This window comes from Anser brachyrhynchus (genome assembly GCF_964034855.1).
Source record: "Anser brachyrhynchus genome assembly, chromosome: 3".
Lineage (NCBI taxonomy): Eukaryota > Metazoa > Chordata > Aves > Anseriformes > Anatidae > Anser > Anser brachyrhynchus.
The window spans coordinates 75837520-75862590 of record NC_137696.1 but is presented as its reverse complement, the minus strand read 5'-3'; the positions used below and the strand labels follow the sequence as shown (position 1 = coordinate 75862590).

The 25071-nt window shown below is 42.1% G+C and overlaps 1 protein-coding gene across 1 annotated transcript in view; it reads right to left on the bottom strand.

The window, feature by feature from the left end:
* The window catches only part of LAMA4 (laminin subunit alpha 4), a 98684-nt gene that overhangs the window by 54742 nt on the left and 18871 nt on the right, over positions 1-25071 (bottom strand). The window contains exons 2-5 of the mRNA XM_080586850.1: positions 22654-22755; positions 10966-11090; positions 7052-7132; positions 1862-2076 (exon numbers count right to left, since the gene is read on the bottom strand). Of these exons, the coding sequence (XP_080442976.1) occupies positions 1862-2076; positions 7052-7132; positions 10966-11090; positions 22654-22755 (523 nt within the window). The remainder of the gene's footprint in view (positions 1-1861; positions 2077-7051; positions 7133-10965; positions 11091-22653; positions 22756-25071) is intronic.

Below are 25071 nucleotides of genomic sequence, written 5' to 3'. Positions count from 1 at the left end.
TTTTTAATCTAAAGTGTCTCTCTCAGGATTTAATTGACCTTTTAAAATATATTACTTTAAAGATTAAAATATTCTTGGAACACTTTGATAGAATAACAAAATCTCTAGCAGAACAGAAAAACAGTAGTGACTTATCTGGCATTCATTTTGCTCTTGTGATTCATGGTTTCAGCAGAATCTCATATAACCAAATTGTTTACTGCTATTTTATTGCAGCCCATTCATTGTTCTCTATGAATTGTGCTTGTATTTACATTCCACATTGAACATTCATGGTATTTTCAAGGAAAATGTGTAAAACAGCCTCAAAGTTAAACATGATGTGCTAACATTGGAATATTTCTCTGAAACTGAACCACAGTTAGTGGAACTACTCATTTTTTGTACTAATGTGAGAACAGAATTTGGTTATGAATTTTATGGGGCAATCAACCTTTTGATCTCTCCACAAGTATGAATTGGTGTCTCCCAGCTCCCACATCTACAATGCTTTCATTTGTTAGTTCTTTTATCAAGAAGTGAAAGAAAAGTCTCACCTGTATGACAGGATCTAGTCTAGCCCCCAAAACAGTTGGTAAGATTACGGTTCTAAGATTAAAATTTGGATTAGGTTGCTGCTCAAGAAAATCAAACTGTCTTCTTATTTAACTTGATAATTCTTAGCTTTTCACACAAATGTTTAGAGTGAATTCATTTCAAAAGCATTTCTGATAATATTTCATCTATTTGTTTGGGAGGTACCAAACTTTTAATATGGAGTTAAGGCTTTGAATGCTGTTGTGGTTTACTAGTGGAGAAAGGTTCTAAATTTACCTTTATTTCTGAGTGACATTTGTAGAAAGCTTGGAAGTGTGGATAAAGGGCAAATGGCTAAGAAATTTATTGAAAAGAGGCTGAAAACTGCTATCTATAGCTACATCCTGTCATTCTATATGGGAGAACTGCTGTTAGATCATCTCTGGTGAGCTGAGTTAGGCAGTGAAGCACATAAACAGGGTTTGCTTTTGCAACCTCAAAATCACAGAGATTGAACTGCAGGCCTGGGTTGGGTGCCCAGATCCAAGCATGAGCTGAGCTTTGAGACACACTGTTCCCTATAGCCATTGTCTTTTTGGCTGGATTGGATACCTGGGATTGGCTTTTCGGGTTGCTGTGTGTGGGCACCATCTCTTCCATTCAGTGTAAATGGAATTTAAGTGTGTGACTTAGTGATGTGAATTAATCCCAGAGACAGGAGCAAAACTAGAAGGGACTGCTAGTGGCATAATATGCCCATAAATGAAGACTGCAGCACATAAGACACTTGAGTCCAGAATATCCTCATGGCCTCCATCCTCCATGTCCCCAAACATGTCCTAGCACTTCATAGTCAGCTAGTAAGAAGTCCAGCTGTACAGTGAGTTGCAAGAAGGATGTAGGTTTGATCCAGACATTACAAATGTCCCGAGGCCTATAGCCCTATACCTCGAACCCAGGGGGACTTCAGATGTTCATGGTGGTTGCATGCCTCGGCTGTGGTATGTGAGTGGTATGAACAAACACAAAGGTGATGTCTATATCCAAATAGAGCTTAAGGACCCTTTTTTGATACAAGATGTAGGCAGTGTTGTGCCCAGGCATTCAGCTGGGATGTTGGGGTCTGTACTCTGAGACTTGCTCATGGGCCATGATAGGGGGATAGTGCCAGGGCTGATCCACTGGAGCATCCAAATCCTCCCACCAGGTGGCCAGGAGCACTCCCTGCCTCACAGGCCCATTCCCAGGCGTTTTATGACTGATTCGGGCATTCCCGGGAGGCAATCCATGCCCCATGCTGTGCCACTCTTTGCTCTGCTCTGTTACGCTGAACTATAGACCATACCTGTACAGTTTTTAGCGAATCTGGCATCCCCATAGTACCCCGGAGCACATCGTTCACACTTGAAACCCGTGGTGTTGCGCAGGCAGTTGCGGCACTGGCCGGTCACTTCATCACAGTCTTCAAAAATCAGGTTTGGGTCTGAGTTGCCACTGCAGTCGCATTTTTTACAAGTGCTTCCAATTAGCAAAGGGTTCCCATAGTAACCAGGGGCACACCTGAAAGGAAAAGAGAGCCCAGAGACGACTTGCAATGACATTGCCATCTGCGGTAGTGTTTTTTCTCTGACCTTATTTATGTCCCCATGAATTGATGATGGTCAGCAACTACTAAAGGACAGAAGGCAAATTAGAAGCTGTATTTCTGCAGAGGCTGTTTTGTGCTCTAACCTCAGTCTGTACAGTTATTTATTTTTCCCTTCTTGAACACTCCTGGTATCTCAATCACTTCAGTCTGCATTATTTTTTTTTGTATCCTTAGCAGTGCAATGATTTGTTCCCATTGTTTTAAAATATATGACAGCATGACCTTGGCAGAGATGCAGTCCTAGTATTTATTTTCGTCTTTTCAGCTTTGGATCTCTCCAGCTATATTGTGTTATATAGGAAACTGGGGCAAGAGACTGCCTTTCATGATGTGGAAACTCAGGGGAAGTTCAGACGTTATTTTCATTATAATGCAGATACCAGAGCTCTGACCGGAAGGGGGCTGAATAAATACGTTTATGACATGGCATTGGGATGGCGTCTGGTTTTTTCAAAATCAAACAGACACCAAGCCAGCCTCCCTTTACATCCCCACTGTGTTTCAGATTTGTTCTACGTTAGCCTGTTGGCTGAGGCCAGAAGAGTAAGAGCCCAGGAGGGGAGGATGCCTCTGGAGGTTTGCAGAGGGAGAAAGGGAGGTGGGCAACAGACACCTCAGAGAAGGCCTGAAATGGGCCCGAATTGCTTTTCATGTTTTGTCCTATTTGAGCAACATTTCTGTTGAATGCTTGCTACATCTTAAAATGGAAGAGATGTTGAAACTGTGGTGATTTTTGAAAGGCTAGACAAACCAGTAATACCTCAAGCTTCTGGGTGACCCTACACTAAGACAACAGGTAGTAGACCTGGTGTCATCATCAGGGTCTCGGTTAAAGGAGTTTCTGCTGGTAGCAGGGAGCATGCTTATTCCTGCCTGCTCCATGAACTTGTGAAGCAGTGGGACTGGGGGGCTCAGCTGGCAGGATGGGGACAGCCCGTGCCACCCACGGTGTCACTGCGGGAGTGCGCATGACCCCGCAGCCTGCACCGCAGGGGCTGGGAACTCATGCCCCAAACTGGGGATGAAGAATGACCACGGGGTAACTAGCTGGCACAGTGATTGCTCACTGAAGGTATCAGAGGGTTGAATGGCTGTCAGTGTGATTTAGGTAAGGAGTACTCTGTGTCATCCTGTTTTATTGCCCTGTTGTCCTAGTCTTTTCTCCTGTCCATAAAGCCCTGTCTTCAGGCGCTGTTTGTTCTGCTGTTTCTGGGTGGGAGGGTGAGCTCTCAGGCAGTTTGGTGTAATTTTCCCAAGTTTCTGGCTGGGGACCTGGGCTGAGGCCTGCTGTCTCCTAAAATGTGAACATAGACAAATCTGGGTTCTGCTGTGTCTGAGCAATGAAAATGTGGGCGATATGATAAGAGCTTCCAGTTTTGATCTGTTCCTGCATTTGCTGAAGTTTTTTTTTTTTAATAAAGAAAGTAATTTCCTCAATGCTGCTTTGTTCATGTTCCAGTCCTGAACCCCCACAGTAAAAACACATATAAAATATTAAGCATCCTAATATAAACCATTTGGCTGCCTCAAATACTGCCTTTGCCAATGGCAAAGAGTCTATTTGTCTCTTTGCAGCACTGCCAGAACTTTTGGTGCAGATCTTATCACTTGGGTGACCCAGATGTAAAGAATAAAACATGTGACCTGGAGTTCTCTGCACCCCTCGAAGAATTGTGAATACAATGCTGAGTGTAAAGATTGTGATTTAACTGACTTTGATGGAGTCACTCCCTATTTCCATGGGAGTTTGAGCAAGCAGTGATGGGTGATGCTGCTATATAGTTATGCCAAAAGGCTTACTATAATTTTTGAATATTTCAGACGATGTGGCATAGTCATATTTTCCAAATTTCAAAATGTTTATGAAGTTTAAAAAAGAAAAACTTTCCCCTCTGTTAAAAAAAAATAAAAATCTGTTGTACTCTTTGATTTATTCTGAACTCTCAAAATCTTGCAGCATTTCTCTTTAACTTTCTGTGCTTAGGCATTTTCCAAAAGCCTGCCTGTTTCACATGTCCACCAACTCACAGAAGCCACTCAGCAGAGCTTGGGTGAGAAGGGGGCTTTGCTTACTGTTAGCCAGCTTTGGCTTTCAGACAGTGACTAGCAAAGACTGCCTACTGTTCCCATCAGGCCCACAGTTTCTTCCCTCTTATAAGGGCAAGGTGATTTAAAAAAATTTTTTTCTGAAATACGACATTCAGTTCACTTGCCAGAAATGCAGTGGCAGTTCCTCACATCCTCACAGATGCATTTGTGGGTCTGGAAGTGAATGCTGCTTTTTATGACCATCTGACTCACTTTTATTAGCCATATCTCCTCATCTGGAGTAGCTGTCTAAAACAAATAGGAACTTTTAGAGTGTGAATAAATGTGTCAACTTCACTTTCCCCTTCCCTTTGCCACTGAGGGCATATCATAGGCTTGGACTTTCGCTGGCCTCTTTTGAATGGTTGGTAGCACGTGGGAAGAACAGGGATGGATGGATGGAAACATATTGCTCCATCTCTGCACTTTATGGTCTGAAAAAGTAGAGGCCTGTGGTAAATGTCTTTTTCCTCTGTTGTATCAATAAGGGGCTCTTTGTTGCTAAGAATATTTCCTCTCCCTTGTGATTTATCAGCATTGTGGAAATACTAAAGCTGCTAAGTTAAACTTTGTTTCATCTTATAGCCATGTTTGCTTCCTGCAATTATTTGTGAGTAAAAAATTAACTTCCTCTTCACTGGCAATGCCAAAAGGACCTTTCTCATCTGTTCACTTTGGACACTAAAGCATCATTTGCTCAATTATCTTTTTTAACTTTTGGGCACTAAGAAAACCTGGATTTCAGCTGCTACCACCTCAGTGCTTTATCGCTGGAGTCCAGCAGCAACATGATTGTTGGATGTGAAGGTGAATGCTAAATGTTGAACTGGGAGGTGTGTTTTCCCAGTTCCTAGCACAGGCTTCCACGATTTCACGACACCGTCTGCTGGCACACATCAAAGAAACCAGCTAGACTTGCGCCAAGTCCCTGGAGCAGCACAAGGAAGCCTCCTACACAAGCGCCAGGGGAAACGGAGCGGGCTGTCTGCCAGGCACTGCCCAAGGAGTGTGTCCCACAGCTCGCTGCCCCTAGGGAGGGCAGGGAGGGATGGAGGGCAGTGGGACGTTGCCTTCCTCTGCCCTGGGGACATGAGCTGCTCTATGGGATGCAGGGAGGGCAGGGGCAATGTCCTCTCTCACCTGGTGCCCCTATACTGTGACTGCTGCCAGCACCAGCAGCCAGTAGTGGTGGTGCCCAGCAGCAGTGTGAACAAGGCAGGGGCTTGCTCTTTGGCGAGGGGACAGGGACAAGCAAGGCATCTCTCATTAGTCTTTGAAATGCTTTATGTCCTGACTGACACAAACGGGAGCAGGACCAGCAATCTTGCAGGAGGGAAGTGCCCTTTGTCACTGCTTGCCACTTACCCCAGCGGTTTGTCAAAGACTTAACCCAGTGACCAGGGCAGGCCGATTTCTTTCTGTAGCTTTTCCTAACCCATCTACGCAGCTTTGCCTTCCTTGAGACAGCTGCAGTGTGTAAGGCTGAGTAGTGGCTGTTAGAAAAGAAAGCCGCTGCCATTCTCTGCTGCTGCAGTGAATATGCTGCTCATTTCATACAATCTGATTTGCTTGTAGTTTAGGATGACATTTTAATAACTATTAGGAAACCTCACTGACCTTTTAATTGTCTGTGTTATCTTTTGTGCATACATCTGACATTTCTTAAGAACAAAAGCATACAGCCACAGGCCTGGAAAGAAGGCTTTTTTTTTTTTTTTTCCATTTTTGTGCCATCTGTCAAGAGGGCTTTCACTATTGCTGTCATTGTGCTAGTGCTGTGGAGGTAATATGCTGACATTTTTACACCCTCTATAAAGGCAAAAGTCTTCACTTTTTTTTTTCCTTTTTTTCTTTTTTCCATCTTACCTTTTTGACATTGATTTCTCTTTGCATCAGGAGCAAATATCCTTTTTCCATTCTCTAGAAAAGTATTGTCTGAATTCAGACCTTGCCCATTAATGACAGTGGATTGAATTTTTAAATACTTCAGGGGCTTTAAGGAAAAACAAAATGAGGTGTTGAGAAATTCAGTATCTGAGCCATCCTACACCCCTCAGTTTTGTATTAGAGCACTTTTAATTTATTGGATGCTCAAGGAGAATTTTTGAATTATAATCACGTTTCTTCACTGAAACATTGTCCATGTGTGTCCATGGTGAGTAAGATAGGCCTTTATGAGACAGGAGAGTAAGCTATATTTCTGCTGCATAGCTCCATTTATTTGTGTACTTTGTAATTTAAAAGATATTTACTGGAAATTGCTTGTGGGCATAAGGAAAAGTTGAAAAGCAGCACTGACCTGTGGTTGTTTGCTTTAATTACGTCTGTGAAGTACATTTAAAATTTAACCAAGAAGGAATCTGCTCATTATGAATTTGAGCAGATAAGGTATTTTCTCCTTTGCTTTCGAAGCATTTAATTGGCAGAAGCCTGATATCTTTTCAGAGCAGGGAATTGCAAGAGGCATCTCTGTGGTGGCAATTTTTCACTTCAGCTGCTGTTTCTGATTCGTATTTTGATTTGTAAGTTGTATTCCTTTTACAAAGATCACCACATGAGGGTATACAAAGTGCAAGAACTGGATCAAAATACATCAGATGTAGAAGTCTGTCCTACCCTGACATGTCTCTGCAGCAAATCCTTACAGATTTTATTATGAGCTGAATGAAATCCTTTGACAAACGTGATTCAGTCAAATGAATACACATCCACAACATTTCTCCCCAGTGTGCAAAGATTCCTTTGAAGGCTCCTGGACTTTGGCATTTTGACCAGTAAGTTATCCTGTTAGTTTCTTACCTTTCACAGTTGGGTCCTGCATAGTTTTCCTTACAGACGCAGCGCACGCTTCCATTTTTTCGGTAACAGGAGTCTGCAAAGCTGGAATTTCATTAGAATAAATCATTAGAATTGCAGGCAATGGCAAACACTTGGGAGTTTATCTTTGTAAATGATGGACATTTGCTGTCAGTGCAAACTCTGGCTCTTGGTTCCTCACTGCTAAATATTTTTTCACAGGTATCCTTAAGCTTCATATGTGATGTACACTATACCCCTTGTCTAGTCTTTTTAATTAGTATAGGAAGCACTAATTAGTGTATAACACTATGGAGCTATATAATTCCCAGATACATATACATTTCTGTATTGCAGTGTAGATCGGAGACACCTTCAGGTTTTGTTTCACGTGTTTTAGACCAGGGACTTGGATAAATATGTATGTCATGCAGACCTAATTGCTTCCTCTCCTGTACTTTAAGGGACATAAGATTGCTTTTAAAAGACACTGCAGAGAGCCCTTCGGGAATTTAGACTCTGGAATGGGTACAGTAGTTTCCTGTGCAAATCCCACAATTTTCCTTAAATCTGATCTGGGAGTAGCAAGTGGTGAAAACTGAACTAATTGGTGCTGTCCTCATTTACGATAACTGTGGATGCTCTACGGTCTCTCTGAGAAAGCTGGAAAGACCCCGGGACCTCTTGTGAGACCAGCTTGCCACTTAGTGATACTGATTGCAGTAATGCCATGTGCTGTAATTTACATTGGCATGATTCTAAACCATCGACTCCTTGCTTTCTGGTGTTTTCAGGATTTAACAACTGTATAACAAAATAGGAGACAAGAGAGAACAGCAGCCAAATTTGGAAAGTGCAAATTCCATACACTTCAAATACGGCGATATACATGATTTAAATACATCTGCTGTTAGAAGACATACATCCCAGAGGTGTTTCCAGTTAGAATGCAATCTGTGTGAGCAAATTCCTGCCAGCACTGGAAAGCAACTGGCACACTGAGAGGCAGCAGTTGTCAGCTGCAGGCCCATGATTTCTAAAATGGAGGCCCTGAGTTGCTGCTAACCTCATCCTGAGTGGTACCAGCTCTGGTTTCTAAAAGGCAGCGTGCCCCTTGAGAACTGACAGCATCAAAACTGTAAGTCTGTCTGCATCCTCCTCTCTGTCTCCTGTTCCAGTATGATGCTGAGCTGTGCTGGGCAGCTGTAGCAGTTTGCATCCCTTTTGCACAGGATTTCAAAAGACTCAGAGCAACGGGGAAAGAGCATGATCTACACACTGCTTGCTCCAGGAAAGAGCTGCATTGAAAGGTGACAAGAATTCCTGCAAGATTTCATTTTCCATCAGCATTTCTCAGCTACTGGGACATCCAGGGTCAAATAAAACTGCGTCTGGGTCTGTGTTGTCTCAAAACATTTCATATAACCAGAGAGAACACAAAATGAGATCCTTCTCACAGAATTCACAAATTGACTTCAGTAAAGCTTTTATGAGAACATGTCAAGAAAATCATGAGAGTTTGGCAGCCTTCCTCTTTTTTTACAAAGCCTAATTCCTTCACGTAGTTGTACAAACCGCATTGTGGATTTAAGTTATGAAATAAGACTGAAGCCTTCCTGAGATTTTGTATTTTTTGTGACCTCTTAGGGGAAGAAAAGTTCATAAAATTCCCAAAGGTTTAAAAAGAAGTAACATCTGCTGGACTGTGAAGCAATGCCCATTCCCTTTTTTTATTCCAAAGGGATGACATTACACTTCATGTGGTTTACTCAAAAAGTTCCCTGGACAGTAGACATGAAGATGGTCTGGCCAGAAAATCTGATGACACGCAGATGAATCCCAAGAACAAATATGTATCTGATGAGTCCGTCAGTTTACAGATTTGGTCACTTTGTCTAACTATTATGGATTCACTGGCTATTTCCAAAGTGAAACAGAGTTCAAAAAAATAACCTTTGCGTGTTCTTTATTTAAGGCTTTTAATGCTTCTCTGCTTTCTGCTAGAGTTACTGTTTTGCCTTACCGTACATGGAGTAGGACGAATGGAGGAAAAATACAAGAATAAGAAAGAATGGTTGTTCTTTGAATTTAGTTATGCAAGGCTGAATGTTGCTCAGTCTTTAATATTTGCCTGTGTTCCAGACCCAGCTGAAGGCTATTGCTGTTGTCAGGTCTCTGTCATACAAAAAGCTGTACAGGAAATTTCTGCATGTTATTTAAATACAGGCATAAGGCAAATTGGGGCAGGACACTACTTTAGGTGTTGCCTTCAGGACTTGATTCCAAGGAAAACCCTGAAAAACTGAAGTGGATTTTTACTGGGATAATTTAAAAGGCGTGGCATGCAGATGTTGAAGCGTCCTCATGAAGACTCCTGGCAAGTTTTGTTCTCCCTTCCCTATCCCACACTGCAGCCCTTTTGGGTTCGGGGCTTCCTTATCTCTAGGAGCCCCTTATCTGTAGGGCTGCTTGTGGCTGGGGGCACTGCCACAAAGCCCAGCGGTCTGTGGGCTCAGGCAGGGTCTGGGCTCAGGCAGAAGTGACCATGCGCTGCCAAGTGGCACTGCAGGGAGGAAGGCCTGGAGGTGTGCCTGAGCCACCCTGCTGTGTCCTGGCTGGGTTTTGGGAGCGGGCAGCCCAGGCTGTGGTTAGCAGTGCTGTTCCTTACACCCATGTGGCTGCTCTGTGCCCAACAGGTTAAAAAAATCCCTTTTGCTAAGGAGAAAGCACTGCTTCCGACTGTTGTACTTCTACTATTTCTGGCATTACCTCTGCTACTGAAACTGGAGGAAACAGGAAGCCTTGTCTGTGAGCACCCTCCCTCCTAAGCCTTTATAAATGTAAGCAAAAACAGGTTCTTCCCCTGTCTCTTGAGGGTTTTCTCTCTAACCTAGTCAAAGCTGCGGGTTTTCAACAACAGCTGTTCTCCACCCCAAAGCCCTCCTCATGTCTGCAGCTCGCCACGAAAGCCAGGAGGTGACCTGTAGGACTTTGGCCAGAGAGATTTTGTCCTGTTGCCATTTTGGGCTTGTGCCACCACGCAGCTGAGCAAAGCACGGCTCATCCCACCTTAGGGCTGGATGAGTAACGTTATAGCAACCACAAACAAACACGATGAGAAAATTCCCCCTTTGTGACAAGCCCTGCTTGAAAGTAGAATGGGAAAAAAAAAAACACACAAGGGGAGTAGGTAGCTCAACTAAAAATAGCCTCAACCCATTGGCAAGTAGCATTTCTTCTGGGCCCTGTGTTGCGATTTGCCTGGATGCCTTTCTCATGGAGCGTGGAACTCAAGCAAGAGGAAGCTGGTTATGTACTGTTCACCTGCGCTACTGATGTGCCACCAGGTTTCCAAAAACTGATTACAGTTTGTAGCTTTCTGCTTCTTCAGAAGGCACAAAGTGGGTGACACCTGGAGCTCTTTGGCTCAGCCTTGGTTTTCTACTAGGCCTTAGAGCTTCTTTCCTGAAGGTGGCCGTGTGTCAGCTGAAGTGGCAGCGTACCTGTCACAGAGTCCTCCCACTCCTTCCTTTTATCTGTGGCGCTATTTGCACAGGAGTCTGCCAGGCTGTGCTCTGTCCTGGTTGGCTTCACCCTCTGGGGGTCATGGACTGCCCTTTTTGCCTGTCTGTCTGTCTCTACTACACACATCCCTGCTGCTACCTTCCTCGGTAACTCGTCTTTTAGGCATTCCTAAAAGTAGCCAGACAGCTGAGTAATCTCTCCTACATAAAACAGGGAGAACTTGAATTTGTTCAAATATCAAATACTGTGATTATAAGTGGGAAGTCCTCTTATTTTCCTCTGCTGGGAAGGGCAGAAGCTTTGTCTCATGCACCCAGGCAGGGATGCTGCCCCCACCTTGCAAAGGGCCCAAAGCAGCCCAAACCAAAGGCAAACAAAGACTCTTTACGTACTTGGCAGCTCCTGGCAGGGGACAAGGGCAAGGCTGGCAGAAGGTGGGCACTCCCCTGACAACGTCACTGATGAAGCCGTCCGGACATTGATCGCAGTGCTCCCCTGTCGTGTTTCTCTGGCAGTCCTTCAGTGAAAAGAGAGAGAGTGATGAAAGTCAGATGAAGGTACTGCCTAGTTCAGAAAGAAATCATTTAGCTGAACACCTGGCCAAATAGAATAGGGGCTGAGGCCAGACCCCAATCCTTCAAGGAACTGAAGGATGAAACCAGACCCAGTATTAGCTAGTACTGCTACAAATAAAAATGCTCTGAATGATCACACTGGCCAGCCGGTGAGTGTTGGCAAGGTGCAGGACAGGACAAAACAGACATACGTGTGTGCCAGGTGCTGGAGCAGAAACAGCACCGGCTGCTGTCAGAGATGCCATGGGTACTCAAGTGTAGCGGTCAGCTTTGCTGAGTTGTAAGTGCCAGCAGGAAAGATCCCTTTTGCTGCAATCAAACCAACAAGAAAAATGTCTGCTGGTAAATGCTGTCAACAGATTTCAGTCTAGGCAGGTTTCAGCGAGGCTGCTCCTTGGGCTTGATGATTGGAAAAGAGCATCAGGGGAATCTGCAGGCAAATGGTGGCTAATACACCATGTAGCTCTGATGCTTTTCTCCTGAGATGAAATGTGTTACACTATTAAGGGATGCCATGTTCTCATCTTAAAGGAGGTTTGTTTAATGGTGGGAAGAAGTGGGAGCCTAACATATTTCTTTCTCATGCCAAACTGCATTTGCAGTGGCTTTTTTATAAAATACAGAGCAACTGCACAAAATGTCACTCACTTTCAAAGCAAATTTTATCTCTGCAGTCTGATATTTCTGAGGAAATATAATTCCCCATGCAGAGGCAAATCAGCCACTGGTTGATATTTTTGGAGTTCTAAGACAATAAATCAAGCTATGGTAACTTATACAGAATATTTATTTGAAAATATTTCATGATGCTGGGTAGAAAATTGTGCCTCAGATAACATTTTCAATCACACACACACACACTACAGTCAAATTTCTCTGTAAAGGACACTAAATTGAATTCAGAGGTTCTGCATGCCCAAATAAGCATTTTTATATCATTTAATTTAAAAATGGTTACACACAGATGTGACAGGTTACGTGGGCTTTCCCCTATGCACATGGCAATGCTCCTGCCTTCATTTCAGCAAAACACCCAGAAGCTGCCATTGAAAAAACACAACCCTCCAAATTCTAATTGTCTTGCTGAATTGCTTTTCAAAGAGTAGGAAAGGTGCACAGAAGCACTTTTCTTTCTTGCAAATGTGCAATGAGTTTTGCAATACCCCTGAATCAGAACTCTCCAATGACACCACTTCGCACCGATACAGTACGGATGCAAATAGCTATGAAAGGCAAGCAAAGGGCCAGGTCCATGGCAGAAGTGTGCAGAGCACTACTCTGCACAGTGCATGTTTGCTGTAGTTTTGGGTTCATGTCCTTGATTCTTTCCTTTTCAGACCTGCAAACAGCAGATCATGGAAGCTATAGACTGATGAATGTAATTTCCATCCCTGGTAAGATGACAGCATCTGTAATGAAGAAGAAGGTCTCTGAGTGTGCGACTAAGCACCATCTGAGTCAGGGAGTGCTGCTTCACTAACCTGCTGTATAATGGTGCAAATAAGCAAGAGTATGAAGGGGATCCAGAGGACATTTATGGACTTTCAAAAAAGTCAACTAAATTGTCAGAGGACTTAAAGAATGTTTCTTTTACTAATTGAAATCTGGTAAAGACTAGGAAGCAAAGGGTCAGATGTAATGGTCACTTTTCAGAATGGGGAAGAGTCACTATTTAGTTCACTTAAGCTTTGGTCCTGAGACCAGTTTTGTTCTGTATTCACCAGTGGCTTATGAATAGAGACTGAAAATGTTAGGGCTGTTCAGAGGGAGATAAAGGCTGACAGGAGAGGGTATTTGAGGTATGTAAAATAACAGAGATGGGAAATAAACTGAATGCAGGACAATTGTTCACTCAAAATCTGTAGTACAGGAGAAGAGGGACACTCAGTAAACTTATTAGGAGACTTCACTTTTAGGAGGTTTCACTTTAAAAGGTACTTCTTTATCCAGAAGATAAGAAACTTCTGCAACTTGCTGCCAGGAGGCGACAGTTTTTGCAGGGGTGAAAATTTCCAAGAGAGATTCATGGGGAATGTGTTCATAAATTAACACTAAGAGGATTCAGGCTGTATGTATGCTATGTGTGTATGTATGTATGTATATTAATGTTCCTTAATACAGCAATTGTGGATGCTGGTGGAGTATGAAGCCAAGAGACCTCAGAAACAGGCCAGGCTGGGTGTTATCCCCAAACAGTATGTCCTGTTGTCACCACGGGAGACCCAATGTTGACTGCAGAGACCTTCGGTCAGGCCCTGCAAGGGGACCTCTTGTGTGGTGCTCAGAGTTGGCGCAGGTTCTAGGAAATGACTGTGGTGCCCCAGTTTCTCCTCCAGTAGTCATTAAATCCCATTGCAGAAGTCTCCGAGCTGTCAGCAGCTGGTGGTGTCTGAAAGAACCGGGAAGTTGTGTGTCAGATTTCGGGAGCGCTGGCGGTGTTTCACGCTGGGTTCTGTGGGCAGAGCTCCTCTAGTAGCACCAAACTGGGGGTAGGTGAGCTTAGCTTACTGATGTCCTGCTGAGCCAAGACCCTACAGATCTGGAACTCACTTTCTACTCCAACCATAGAGTGTGCTTTGAATAAAACAGTATGAGGAAAGAGGGATGAGATTAGGGAAGATGTTTAATGAAAACAAATAGTTGTGTTTCACTTGTACATACATGCATTGCTAAATGAGTTTTGTATCCCGATATTAAAAGTTTGGTTTAGTGGCAGAATTCTGCCCTGGCAACACTGATGATTTTTTTTTCATAATACCGTGTGCCAATATCATCAATCTCCATTGAAAAACATCATTTCAGTAAAGGACAATCACTCTTGCCAGAGCGCATCTGATGTTTTTTAGCCAATCTTCTTTATTTGAATCTCATTAAAGTCCCCCAGTTAGGACTTATTAATTTAGTTCAGACCTCTTTTGATTCAAGGAGGATTCAAGGCTTGTGCTGCATTTTTCTGGTCATACAGAACCTACTGCACAGCAATCATTTATTTCTACAAAGCCAGAAAGCCATTTGACCAGAGAACTCTACATCAGGTAGAATATGATAAGGAAAAAAGAAAAAGGCCAGCCTCTTTCTCCATGGATCTTTAAATGAAGTAGACACAAATAGTTGCAGAGCATAAAGTGTTTTTTCGTAGTAATATTTCATGTAAAGAGAGTATTTACTATGCACAAAACCAGAAAGTTCTTTTAACAAAAGGGCTCTAAAATGAGAAAAGAAAGAAATTTTGACTCAGACAAGGTGGAGAAAAGAAGCCTGGTGAGAGCAGAGAAGCCGAGAGGAGTAAACAAGGGCAGAGCTACGGGCAGCCACTGTGGAGATGTCCAGCTCTTGCACTCTATTCCTGCAAGAGTGCACGAACCACAAGGCTGCTGTGACACGTGGTGTGAGACAAGAGGCAGTGGAAGGCTAACACCATTTAAAAAATAGCTCGTGTTTGTCATTATTCAATGCATACGCAATTTTAATGCACCACAAGAAAGAGATGAGAGTGTGGGCATCGAGAGCTCAAAGAGAAAGAAGGATCCTGTATCTAAAATGCTGACAGAGGTCTCAGGTGGGCTGCATTCAATTGCAGCCTTTGTCATGCTCTTTGTTTTCCCTCTGAGCAATTCACATCACCTCTCTTGGCCTCAGCTCCCCAGACAACATGTGGGTACTAGCAGAATAAATCCGTTAGTGGTTTCCAGAGCTCAGACACTTTTGGGATGATAACAGCAGGGCAGCAGAGTAGCCGATGCTGCTCCTTAAATCTGCAGTGCTTTTCATCTTCTAAACTGAAGGGAAGTGCTAAAAGGCCCTTTTACCCCAAAGAACATGGTAGATGAGTGCTGGAAGCACTTCTGAGGTTTTTCTCCAGTGATTATGATGAAGTGTCGTTATCTTATTTAACAAATCAGCACTCCTATGGATATTTAGAATTACAGTTTTAAAGTGATAAAAGGTGTCCTTTTATGTTTTATTTTGTGTTATCTTGGCATCTCCAACAAAGCTACTAACTACAGTAAGCCTATGAGACATCGCTGAAGGAGGGAGGATACCCTCCCTGCAGCTCACGAGGGATTCTCAGCACTGAGTGGGGTTGGTTTTGTAGTTTGAGAAAAATGTTTTGCTTCTGAACTGGCCACTTTTGACTGAGAAATAATCATGGGATAAAAAATGGAATTCCATTTTTAGCATTCTTTGAGAAACTGGATATTAAAGTGCTTTGTTGTAAGACTTACAAGGGGTATTCTTGGTGCAAGTATTCATACCTGTTTTAGAATGAAAGGCATCATTTACAGTAGGTGTCATAAATCTGACTGCATGTGTGATTGTTCACAGCCTTTTCTGTCTCAGTGGTTTGTTCAAAGGAATTCACAAAATTGTGAAACATGTTTAGTAATATTCTTGTCTATTTTTTTTGAAATAAAGCAACTCAGTATTTTTTTTTTGTTTGTTTCCTTTGAAAGACAAGGAAAATTGAAGTAAAGATCTCTAGAAAATAGTCATTTGATATGTCTCTTAGGACATCAAGCACTGAAGCTAGCAGAAAATTGCTGCCTGTCTTTGCACAGAACAGAGTGAGACATGGTACAGTTCACAAAAACAGACAGAGCTATGCAGTGAACAGTATTGCAACAAAGCTATAAAATACTTTTTTTTTTTCTTTTTTTCTTTTTTTTTTCCTGGTAAACTATGTTTGGAATTTACATTAAGCTGAAGTTCTATGCTGAATTCTTTCCATATGCCCATGTTAATACAGCCTTTATTTTCATAAAGCAAAAGTAGGCAGAGTTGTCCTTTTTCCTTGGACAATTCAGTTTCAGAGGAAGTAATCTGATGTAATAACAGCCTGGCTTCTGAAAGCTTCTATATGAGGATATAGCACACCATCATTCATCCGTCATTACACCAGCAGCAACGTGTCATATGACAGAGTGGCTGGATTGTATTTTCCTGTGTTAGAAAATGCCTTAGTTTGACCTTTGCTGGTCAAACTGCTCTGGTCTCATGGAGCGTCATCAGTCAGGGTGAGCATTTCTACCTTGCCCTTACTGTAACCATCTGTACTCCACATATTTGCACATGAAAAGGTGCTGTGGGGGGAGTGATTGTCATCACTGAGCTCCTGCACTTCTCTGCTTGGAAAGCAAAACCAGAATTGCTGTTCTGAGATCACGGAGCACTTAGTGTGATGCAGTTCTGCTCTGTAAATATGCTTGTGCAGAAATAATATTGAAGAGTTTGTTGATTCTCTTCAGGCAGGACAAGTAAAATTATAATTTGTCCCCCCAAAAGACAAACATGCTTTTCTGCAAATGAGTATTACTAAAAATCTAAGATGTGGGAATCTGTCCCACCTTAACTTAGGATCCTGAAGAGAGAAGAGCTCTTTTTAATGGTCTTCAGAGGCACTGGCTTCATTAAATGTGCCATTTAGACAATTATTTTAGGAAGGTTATTTCCTTGAAAGGCTAACACAGTGCAATTTGGGCAGGCTGTACCTCTTCCACAGGTAACAGATAGATGACAAATTTTCTGTACCCTCTACAGTTAAAGGAGAAAGACAGGACCTAGCACAGAGCGATGCAGGGCACCCCTGTTAGGCACCTAATGCGGGATGGTATGGAGGCTCTCCAGGTCAACAAAAGTTAATATCCAGCCCTGCTTCTAGTGAGGCTAGTAAAGTGAACAAAATACTACTTCTAATAAAATAAACCCTAAAAACATTATCTGTGAAATCTGGAAGTACCCTCAAACCTCGGTTAGGAATTCTGAATATTACTTTGCAGATGAAAGCAGTCATTGTTACAAGATAGCAAGAACTGATTTATTTTTTTCTCCCTTATTTCTTGTTCTTCTTAGAGGCAGTTTTGTAGCAATTGTTAATGTAGAAAGATTGGATGGGAATAAATAAATTATATGTGTAGAGTGATGAAATTGGTTTATATTACTGTCCAGTCTGTCTGTATTTATTGCTAGGCCAGTAGAGATTGGCCTGAGGTATAGTATCTGGATGCAGATTTAAAAATCTCCAAATCTGTGACATGCCCTCCTATCTGAGGTTACAGAGCTGCATAGTAGTGCACATGCCAGCATGCCAAAGCTCATTGCTGTCCCAAAATAATAATAGTAAAAAAAGTACTTCAGCATAATGACTTGAAAGCCATGAGATTTACGTGTTTTATCTTTTTCATCTTTAAGGTTTATGATTTCATCCTTCTCTCTCCAGCCACAGTGGGTGAGCTGCAGTGTTAGCTTTCAAAATTTCATGGAAGAGATGAGGCAGTAAAAAGAAACACTAAATGTTGTGCAACCTCTACATGTAACGTAAAGACAGCTGACCACCTGAAATAATGAGAATAGCAACAAAACTCAGCCCTGAAACTTGTCTGATGTGGGTCATTATAGCCCATCTATGTCAAAGTTTTGGTTTGTAGAGCTTGTCCTGTGCTGAGTAAAGTGGGAGTTCATGTCTTGCCAAAAACATTTGGCTCTCTACTTTCTCCATCCATCACTTGCCTTAGCTTAGTGTGAGAGCAAGGGCAGCACTTCCTTGCAGTCTTGGTCTGGCTTCCTACAAGCCTCTTGAAGAGGCTGTGCAGGGAAAGTGATCGCGTTAGTGTCGTTGTTGCAAGTTTTCAATAGTAAAACCGTTAGGACAGCAAATATTCTATGTTAAAACAGAGCCAAGGGGGAGGGAAATTTCTCCATCTGAGGCACTGAGACTATTAGCACTGGCACTTCTGACAAGTGTGTACAAAAACCCTCTGGACAAGGGCTGCATTTCAACACCAGACTGTTGTAGTTCTTGTTAGCTTTCCAAAGGTGTATCACCTTGGGCACTATAGATAGATGCAGTCCATCTTTCAAGAAGGAAAGAGTGAGCTGCAAGCTGCAAGGCTCTTCATGAAGCCAGGAGTACCTAATAAGCTGGAGAGTTTTGCTAGCTCCCTGTGGTTTTGTGCTCGTGCTTGATGGATGTTTGTAGATCCACTGGCGGTTCTCCAGACCTGCCTTGGCAATCATGTGGAACATATTATCCTCTCAGGCAGAACTGCCAAATTGGTTCCAACCTTTCCACTCAGATGTAAACCCAAACACTTAAACACAAATCACTTACATGACAGTACATTCTATTGTCAAGAATTCCATAAAAGGCTGGAAAGGATACCAGAGAATTTATCCTCTCCATCATTATGATCCTTTGGCCTTTCTTGTTCTGAAAATGGTCATTATCTACTTATCTATCTATTGATCCACCTATTTATTTTTGTGTACTCTTTGGATACCTTATATACATACTGATCAAATATATGTAGCAGAGGATAACATAGCACTTGAAGTTTTGTAGGTAGGCACACACAAGCTGTAATGTTCTCTCCAGACTTACTGTTCCTGCTCTGTGTGCCTTTATGCATTTATGAAGATCTAACCACAGAATAATATTTACCCTCCATTAATAGCAGTAACCACTTTCTGTGGTTATTGCACACTGATAACTCAGTCCAACAAAAATTTTGTCAGGATATCCAACTCTACAATTTTTTAATCCTTTCAGACTGCCAATTCATTTCGCTGTGTTCTTCTGAAGTCACTGTCATAGTACTGTGCAGCCGCCTCAAGTGACTTCCTTCCTAATGTAATGCAAAATTTTTAATATCGTAAAACCTGCCTATGTTGTTAATGGCATATAGTATTAGAGCTCATTGTTTTAGGCAAGCTTTTTCATCTCTGTATGCCACTCATTTCAGAGATGATCCTCATGGCTGCTGTGATGTTTTGCTCAGTTTTCAAGTCATTTGAAGCCTGCTGCCATGGCTGAATTTTCAACAGCTGATCCCTCAACAAAGACACTAAAGAAATAGCTCAGTTGTGGATTGTTGGTGGGGTAGGGTCTGGAGGTGGTGAAAGAGGCAAAATGTTCCCCTCATATCTTCAGATCTTACTGACAGTAAACCACATTGCTTGGCTTTATGCAGGAGAAATGCACATCACTCTATCTGCAGACTGCAACTTGTAGTTGGTATAGTTTGACCCAGTTATCACATATATGAATGTTTCCAAAATCAAAAGCTACATGGTCCTACAAGTGACTTCCTTTTCCTCTTTTAGCTAGGGTTGAGAAGATTAAAATACTATTAAAATATCAAAGTCTAAAATCAATACCAAAAAATAATGTTTTTTCCCCTATCAGCCTTACATGCATTACCAGATAATGTATTTGAAATGAAGTATTATTTGACATCTGTATTATATTATATCATAAATGGAGTTTACACTGTGCTGACTGCTCTTCTAACACTTGGGCACACTAAAAAATGGGCTGAGTGGCTCTTCAGTTATAATCACAGGATGACGTGATTGATTTCTGTACCAGTTTTGTCTGGACATCTATCCAAGAAAGGCTCTTTGCAATAATTTCTTCTGTCTGGTTACCCAATGAGATTGTTGATTCACTGATTGTATCATTTGATAAGCTTTTAGAGACAAATGGGTTGGATTTATACTCTATGAATAAGCTGAGAGAAATTTTAAAACAGGACCAGATGATAGATACTTATGTCAGCAGGAATTAAGGATGTGAGTACTTTATCCTAAGGCTTCATTGATAGCAGTTTAATTTTATTTGATTTCAAATTGAGGGCAGAGGCCAACGAAAATTTCATTAATTTGTATGCAGTGGGAACTACATTCACTGAACTGATTTGGGGGATTTGCATAATATGAAGGTCTTAGAGCATTGTATGGAATCTGACCCTTACATTTCATCCCTTTTGAAGTAGGGTACTTTTTCATTTTCATAATGCCTGAAGCTTGTTCATTTATCCAGCTCTTACAGCTTAGTTATTATTTAAACAACAATAAAAAATAATTATCCACCCACCGAATACAATGTTATTATTGTTTTCATGTTGTCTCCCATCATTGTTAGCAGAATTAACTTATATATATATATATAAACATTTAAATCATTCAATTGTGTGAATAAACATGCAAACATAAAACTTTTTAACTTTGCTGAACATCAGTTCATCTAAAAATCTTCTGCTAAGGCTGTTCATTAACATCTATAACACATGGTTAGAGTAATCTGGGTTGCCACTGGGGAGTCTGTGATAAAACTTCAGAACAGAGTTGCATGTTAGAAGCAGGGAGATAACAGGTTTATATGGTTATAAATACAGGTCAACAACAACAATAGTGAAGGATATGAACAGAATCTCTCTCTCTCTCTCTCATCTCTATTTCCTTCCTTCCTTCCTCCCTCCCTCCCTCCCTCAGCATTTCAAAAATTAACAGAATGCAGAAGGTCTTATGTCTAACTATCAGGTGTGGTGGTTACCACTGCAACATTCATTGGAATAATTTGCCTAAAAATTAAAGAGGAAGAAACCAGTGAACTCTCATTACCATGTGGTCCTATCTATTCCCTGAAATTCCCAGCCATACAGATGCCTACTGCTCTCTGGCCCAAGCTCAGCCCACAGAACACTTTGGTCAGATCCATTCCTGTGCTTCTCAAGAACGGCCCTTAGGGGTGGCTACTTTGACTGCTTATTCTGACACCAATCATGTTCTTAACCGTCAACTCTCTTTTCCCCAAATTATTCATTCATTCATCTAACATGCCTCTGCCTGTTTTAATCCAAATTACATTTTTCTTTCTTTAAGCATTTATTCTCCCTGGCTTTCTCAGTCACACTTCGTGGTTTACCAGTCTCACCAGTTGGAAGATTGAAAGATCTTCCCTGGAGATATCCACATCCTCAGCGAAGTCCTGTTGTTGCAGTCCCCATGGGCATCTCTGGTTCTGTTTTGTTATCATGCCTGAGCTTAAATGGCCTGAGCTTAATGGCTTATTATTAGCCATTCAGACCAGCCATCCAATGGCTTATTTGAACTCAAGCAGTAAACTGGGCTTCAGCTCTTAGTTTGTTCTTTACTACCTGATCAAGTAAGGGAGTTTAGTATACTAGAGAAACATTAGTCAGGAATATACAGATCCTTTGAGATTATTTCCTGATGATACAGCAACTTTTTTTTTCTTTCTCTCCAGCTCTTGACATCAGTCTCATTTTGTGTAGAAGACAGGAAGCAAGTCTTCTGTTGTGTTTGTAAACTGAGGATATAATCACTTTCCTACCTCATATATTCTACTCCAGAAACTCTTTGGTTACCAGAGTCATGAGAAGCACACATTTGCTAAGCTGTCCCTCTTGTTCTCAAGTTTTCCATCAGAAACTTCCTCTTGTCATTTTCGCATGCACAGAAGTCACGTGCGTGTGAAAGAGAATAGCAGGGAATGCCTCACAATGTAAAACCATTTAAAAAATTTAATGTTAACCAATTAGTCCAATATGTGTTCTGCAGAAACTAGCCGATCCTATGCACGCTACAGTGGCCAAGCCATAATAATTATTCCTGGGCTGAACAGCTGCACTGTCTTCCTCCCACGGGAATGGAAATGGAAATATTCCATGGAGCATGGCACTGTGTATAGCTATAACTGAAAACTTGGTAGAAGCTGCAGCAATGCAAAGTATGTGAATATTATAAGGCCATTTTACAAAGAGACAAACTGAGGGCAAAGGTTTATGACTTGTCAAAAGTAACACAATAAATCCATGGCATAGACTGGAGCTCTGGGATCTATACAAACCTGTAAAGAGTACACTAATGCCTAGCTCTCGCTATGTGGTTCAGATACATTACAGTATTAACTTCCATCCTTTCTTTACCATATTACTGCTCTGATTACCCATTAGTAATTGGAGTTGGTTTTACTGCCCTGAATTTTGCTCTGGAGCTACAAGTGATCAACTACTAATGCAACTCACAGCTTTTTGTCTGAGCTGATAATGAGTGAGACCGAACATATGGGAAATTGTAATACTACCTTGGAGTTCAACATGCTCTTCCCTTGGTGTATTATTTCAACCTCCTCATGTTGTTCCTTCACAGCAGGAGGCTGCCATGAAGCAGAATTACTATGGGTAACACATGTGTATACACTCACAGGGGTCACTCACCATTGTAAATTGTTTATATGATATACAGCAATGTATTCATTGAGGGAGAATGAAATGTGTTTGAATTTATGCATTTTTCTCTGGGGGGACACAAAACTCTTTCCACACTTCTAATGGACTAAAAATTTTCCCCAGCATACTGACTCTCACAAATACTGCATGCAAAAAGTGTTTTGAATCTGCAGAGATAATTTAAGTGAGAATGAAATTTGGCTATGATAATCTCATTGTTGTTTTGATCTTGGCCCTGACCTTCAGCAAAAAGCTGAAGTTTTTGCTTTATATTGAAACTGAGCATTGTTGGCATTGGTGTTAATAGTAGAGTCAGACCGTGGCCCACAGTTTCTTGGGTTTGCCTGGGAAATATTTCTTTCATGTGAAGCCTCATGCAAGAGCAAAAAGAAGGCGAAAAGGTTCATGTTATCAGAAAAAAGATACAAAAACTAGTGCTGTCATTCTATGAGGGAGTGGCCGAGGAATTCCTTACCACACAGATTCCCGATCCATCAAGGCATCTGTTTGAATTGCCATTACAGTTGCAAGGAGAGCATTTTCCTGAGCTGGTACGGTAAAATCCTTCTTGGCATCCCTGCAACAAGAAAATAAAAATAAAGTATTTCCTATGCCTGTGTATTCTGAGAGTTAGGTTTGGCAGGGGAAAGCACGAGGCGGGGGAAAGCGAGAACTACAACCGTCAGGTCTCCCACGAGCACACTCCACAACCCTACCGCAGCAGACTACGCACACACTGCTGAACTCCGGTCTGTTCTTATGCTCCCTGCCCTGGTGCTTGCTTTTTGCCTCACGATGTTTAAGCTGCCAGCACCCCTGCCTGTGTGCTGCCCCTGATCAGCATTGGGTGCCTGCAGTGTGGGGTTGGGGGGTGGGCTGCCAGGTTCCTACTGCATTTTGTGTTAGAGGATGGGTTAACTAGCAGTTACTGATCATTATTCAGTAAAGAAGGTACATTCATAGGAAAAGAATTGCTTTTACTTAAAGACAAAAATAAAATGAAAGAGGATTGCTTTTGTATCTATTATGTGTAACTTGTTCTCCACTGAGGAACTTCCACCCTAGTGCAAAGTTGGTGAGACATGAAGAAGCTGATCTCAGGAGCAACCTCTGCTGCTCAGGCAGTGCCTGCTCACCCTGTGTAGCAGTCTCCCTGCATCACACAGATGATGTTAGATCCACGCAGACTCATGAACTTTTGGATCTTAAAGCTCTTACTCTTGCATAACTCTTGCAGCGTTGTTGCAGAGCTTCTGTGAAGGCCCTAGCGTATCATTCAGATCTTCAGAAATTATTTACCACACCCTCTTTTTGCTAGCACTTAAAGAGATATAATCGTCAGAGCCTGAGGTATACTTGGCTCTCCTGAAATATCTTTTGTAGCTGACTACACAATGCTTTCTGTGTTCTGAGGTCACTTGCTCTTGAAAAGAGTAGGAAATTCAAGCAAATCAGAAGGTCATGATCTTACATAATTTGCATTTGCACGAGGTATGACACTTATTATTTATTATACTGCTCTAATCAGGATTGGATTTCCTCTGAATCTTCCTCTTCCTCATCTTCCTAGGTTGCCATGAAATAAAGGGTGATTTCTTTTCTGCACTGGGCCTTTGCACGCCCACTCTGAGCTATGACAAGAACAACAAGACTACAATATTCATTCAGTGCTGCTCAGTGTTACGTCCACTGGCTGCAAAAGCTAGCCTGTGAGTGGCACTGCTCACTGGCCTGCTGGTGGCTGGGGCTAGTGGACTTAGCTCCATTGCTTCTGGGACCTGAGCTCGTATGCCTGCGTTGTGCTACAGATACAGTTGTGGGACACTGGGCAGCAAAAGCCAGCAATCCCGAGGTTCATCTCTGTGAGAGTTTCCACTCTCAAGGGTGGATAGATGCTTTTATCCAGTTGGATGAGCTGCTCATTTAGGAAATAACATATCTTATGAGATGACTAACAACAAGCTTTAAAAAACAGGCTTACAAATGAATCACTAATCCAATCTTATCCCAGAGAGCTCTGAGGAGCTGAGATGAACATAAATGGAAAACTCAGTTGCCTTTAAGATTCTTACACACCATTTTTTATCCGGTTTGCTTTGGAAACACTTTCTTAGATAATAGCTCCTCGGAGGAAAAGCCTTCATCCATATCCACTTTGGGACATCAGAAATACTATCTGTTTGCACTGCTTGTTTCAGTTGTTTAGTCTTAACACAGAACTGTAGGTCTGGCTCCCACTAGACTAAGGATTTCAGCTGAATGATTACGCCACACACTGTGGAAGGCAGACAATTATTTTCTAAATTGAAAACAGATTCGTTTCCCAGTGTCTTTCTTGGCAATATTTCTCTCCACCCATACAGTTCTAAGGCATGTTATGTTCTCCTATGCCCTTCAGCTGGTGGGTGGTCCTAGCTGGTCCACTAGTGTCTGTCCAAAAGCTTTCTTGGTTTTGCAGGTCTAAGCAAAATCCTTTTTCACATATGATGATGAATATGGACAATGGAAATGTATGAGTATATGCAAAGGTGTCTGTGCATATGCTTCAGGTGGCCATAAATCTAATATCCTATAAACTTCAGCAAAGGGTATGTCTATACTGCAGTCACAAGCAAGCTTTTATCTAGTTCACTCACAAGAGTAGCAAGTTAGGTGTAGTTCAGCCCAGCATCAGTGGTTCCAGCTATATGGCCAGATTTGCATGGCTGCCACTGGAGCCTGCTGGGAACCAGCTTACCCCCTACTCTCAGCAGATACACTTCCCAGCCCCTTGAGACATCTACCTTAGTCTGGGGTGTGTCTGCTGTTGTGGCTGTCAGACCCCCTCTTGAGAATGAGAGGTAGGCTCCTAAGTCACCTGGCTAACTTCTGGCAATATTATCTCCCTATAACT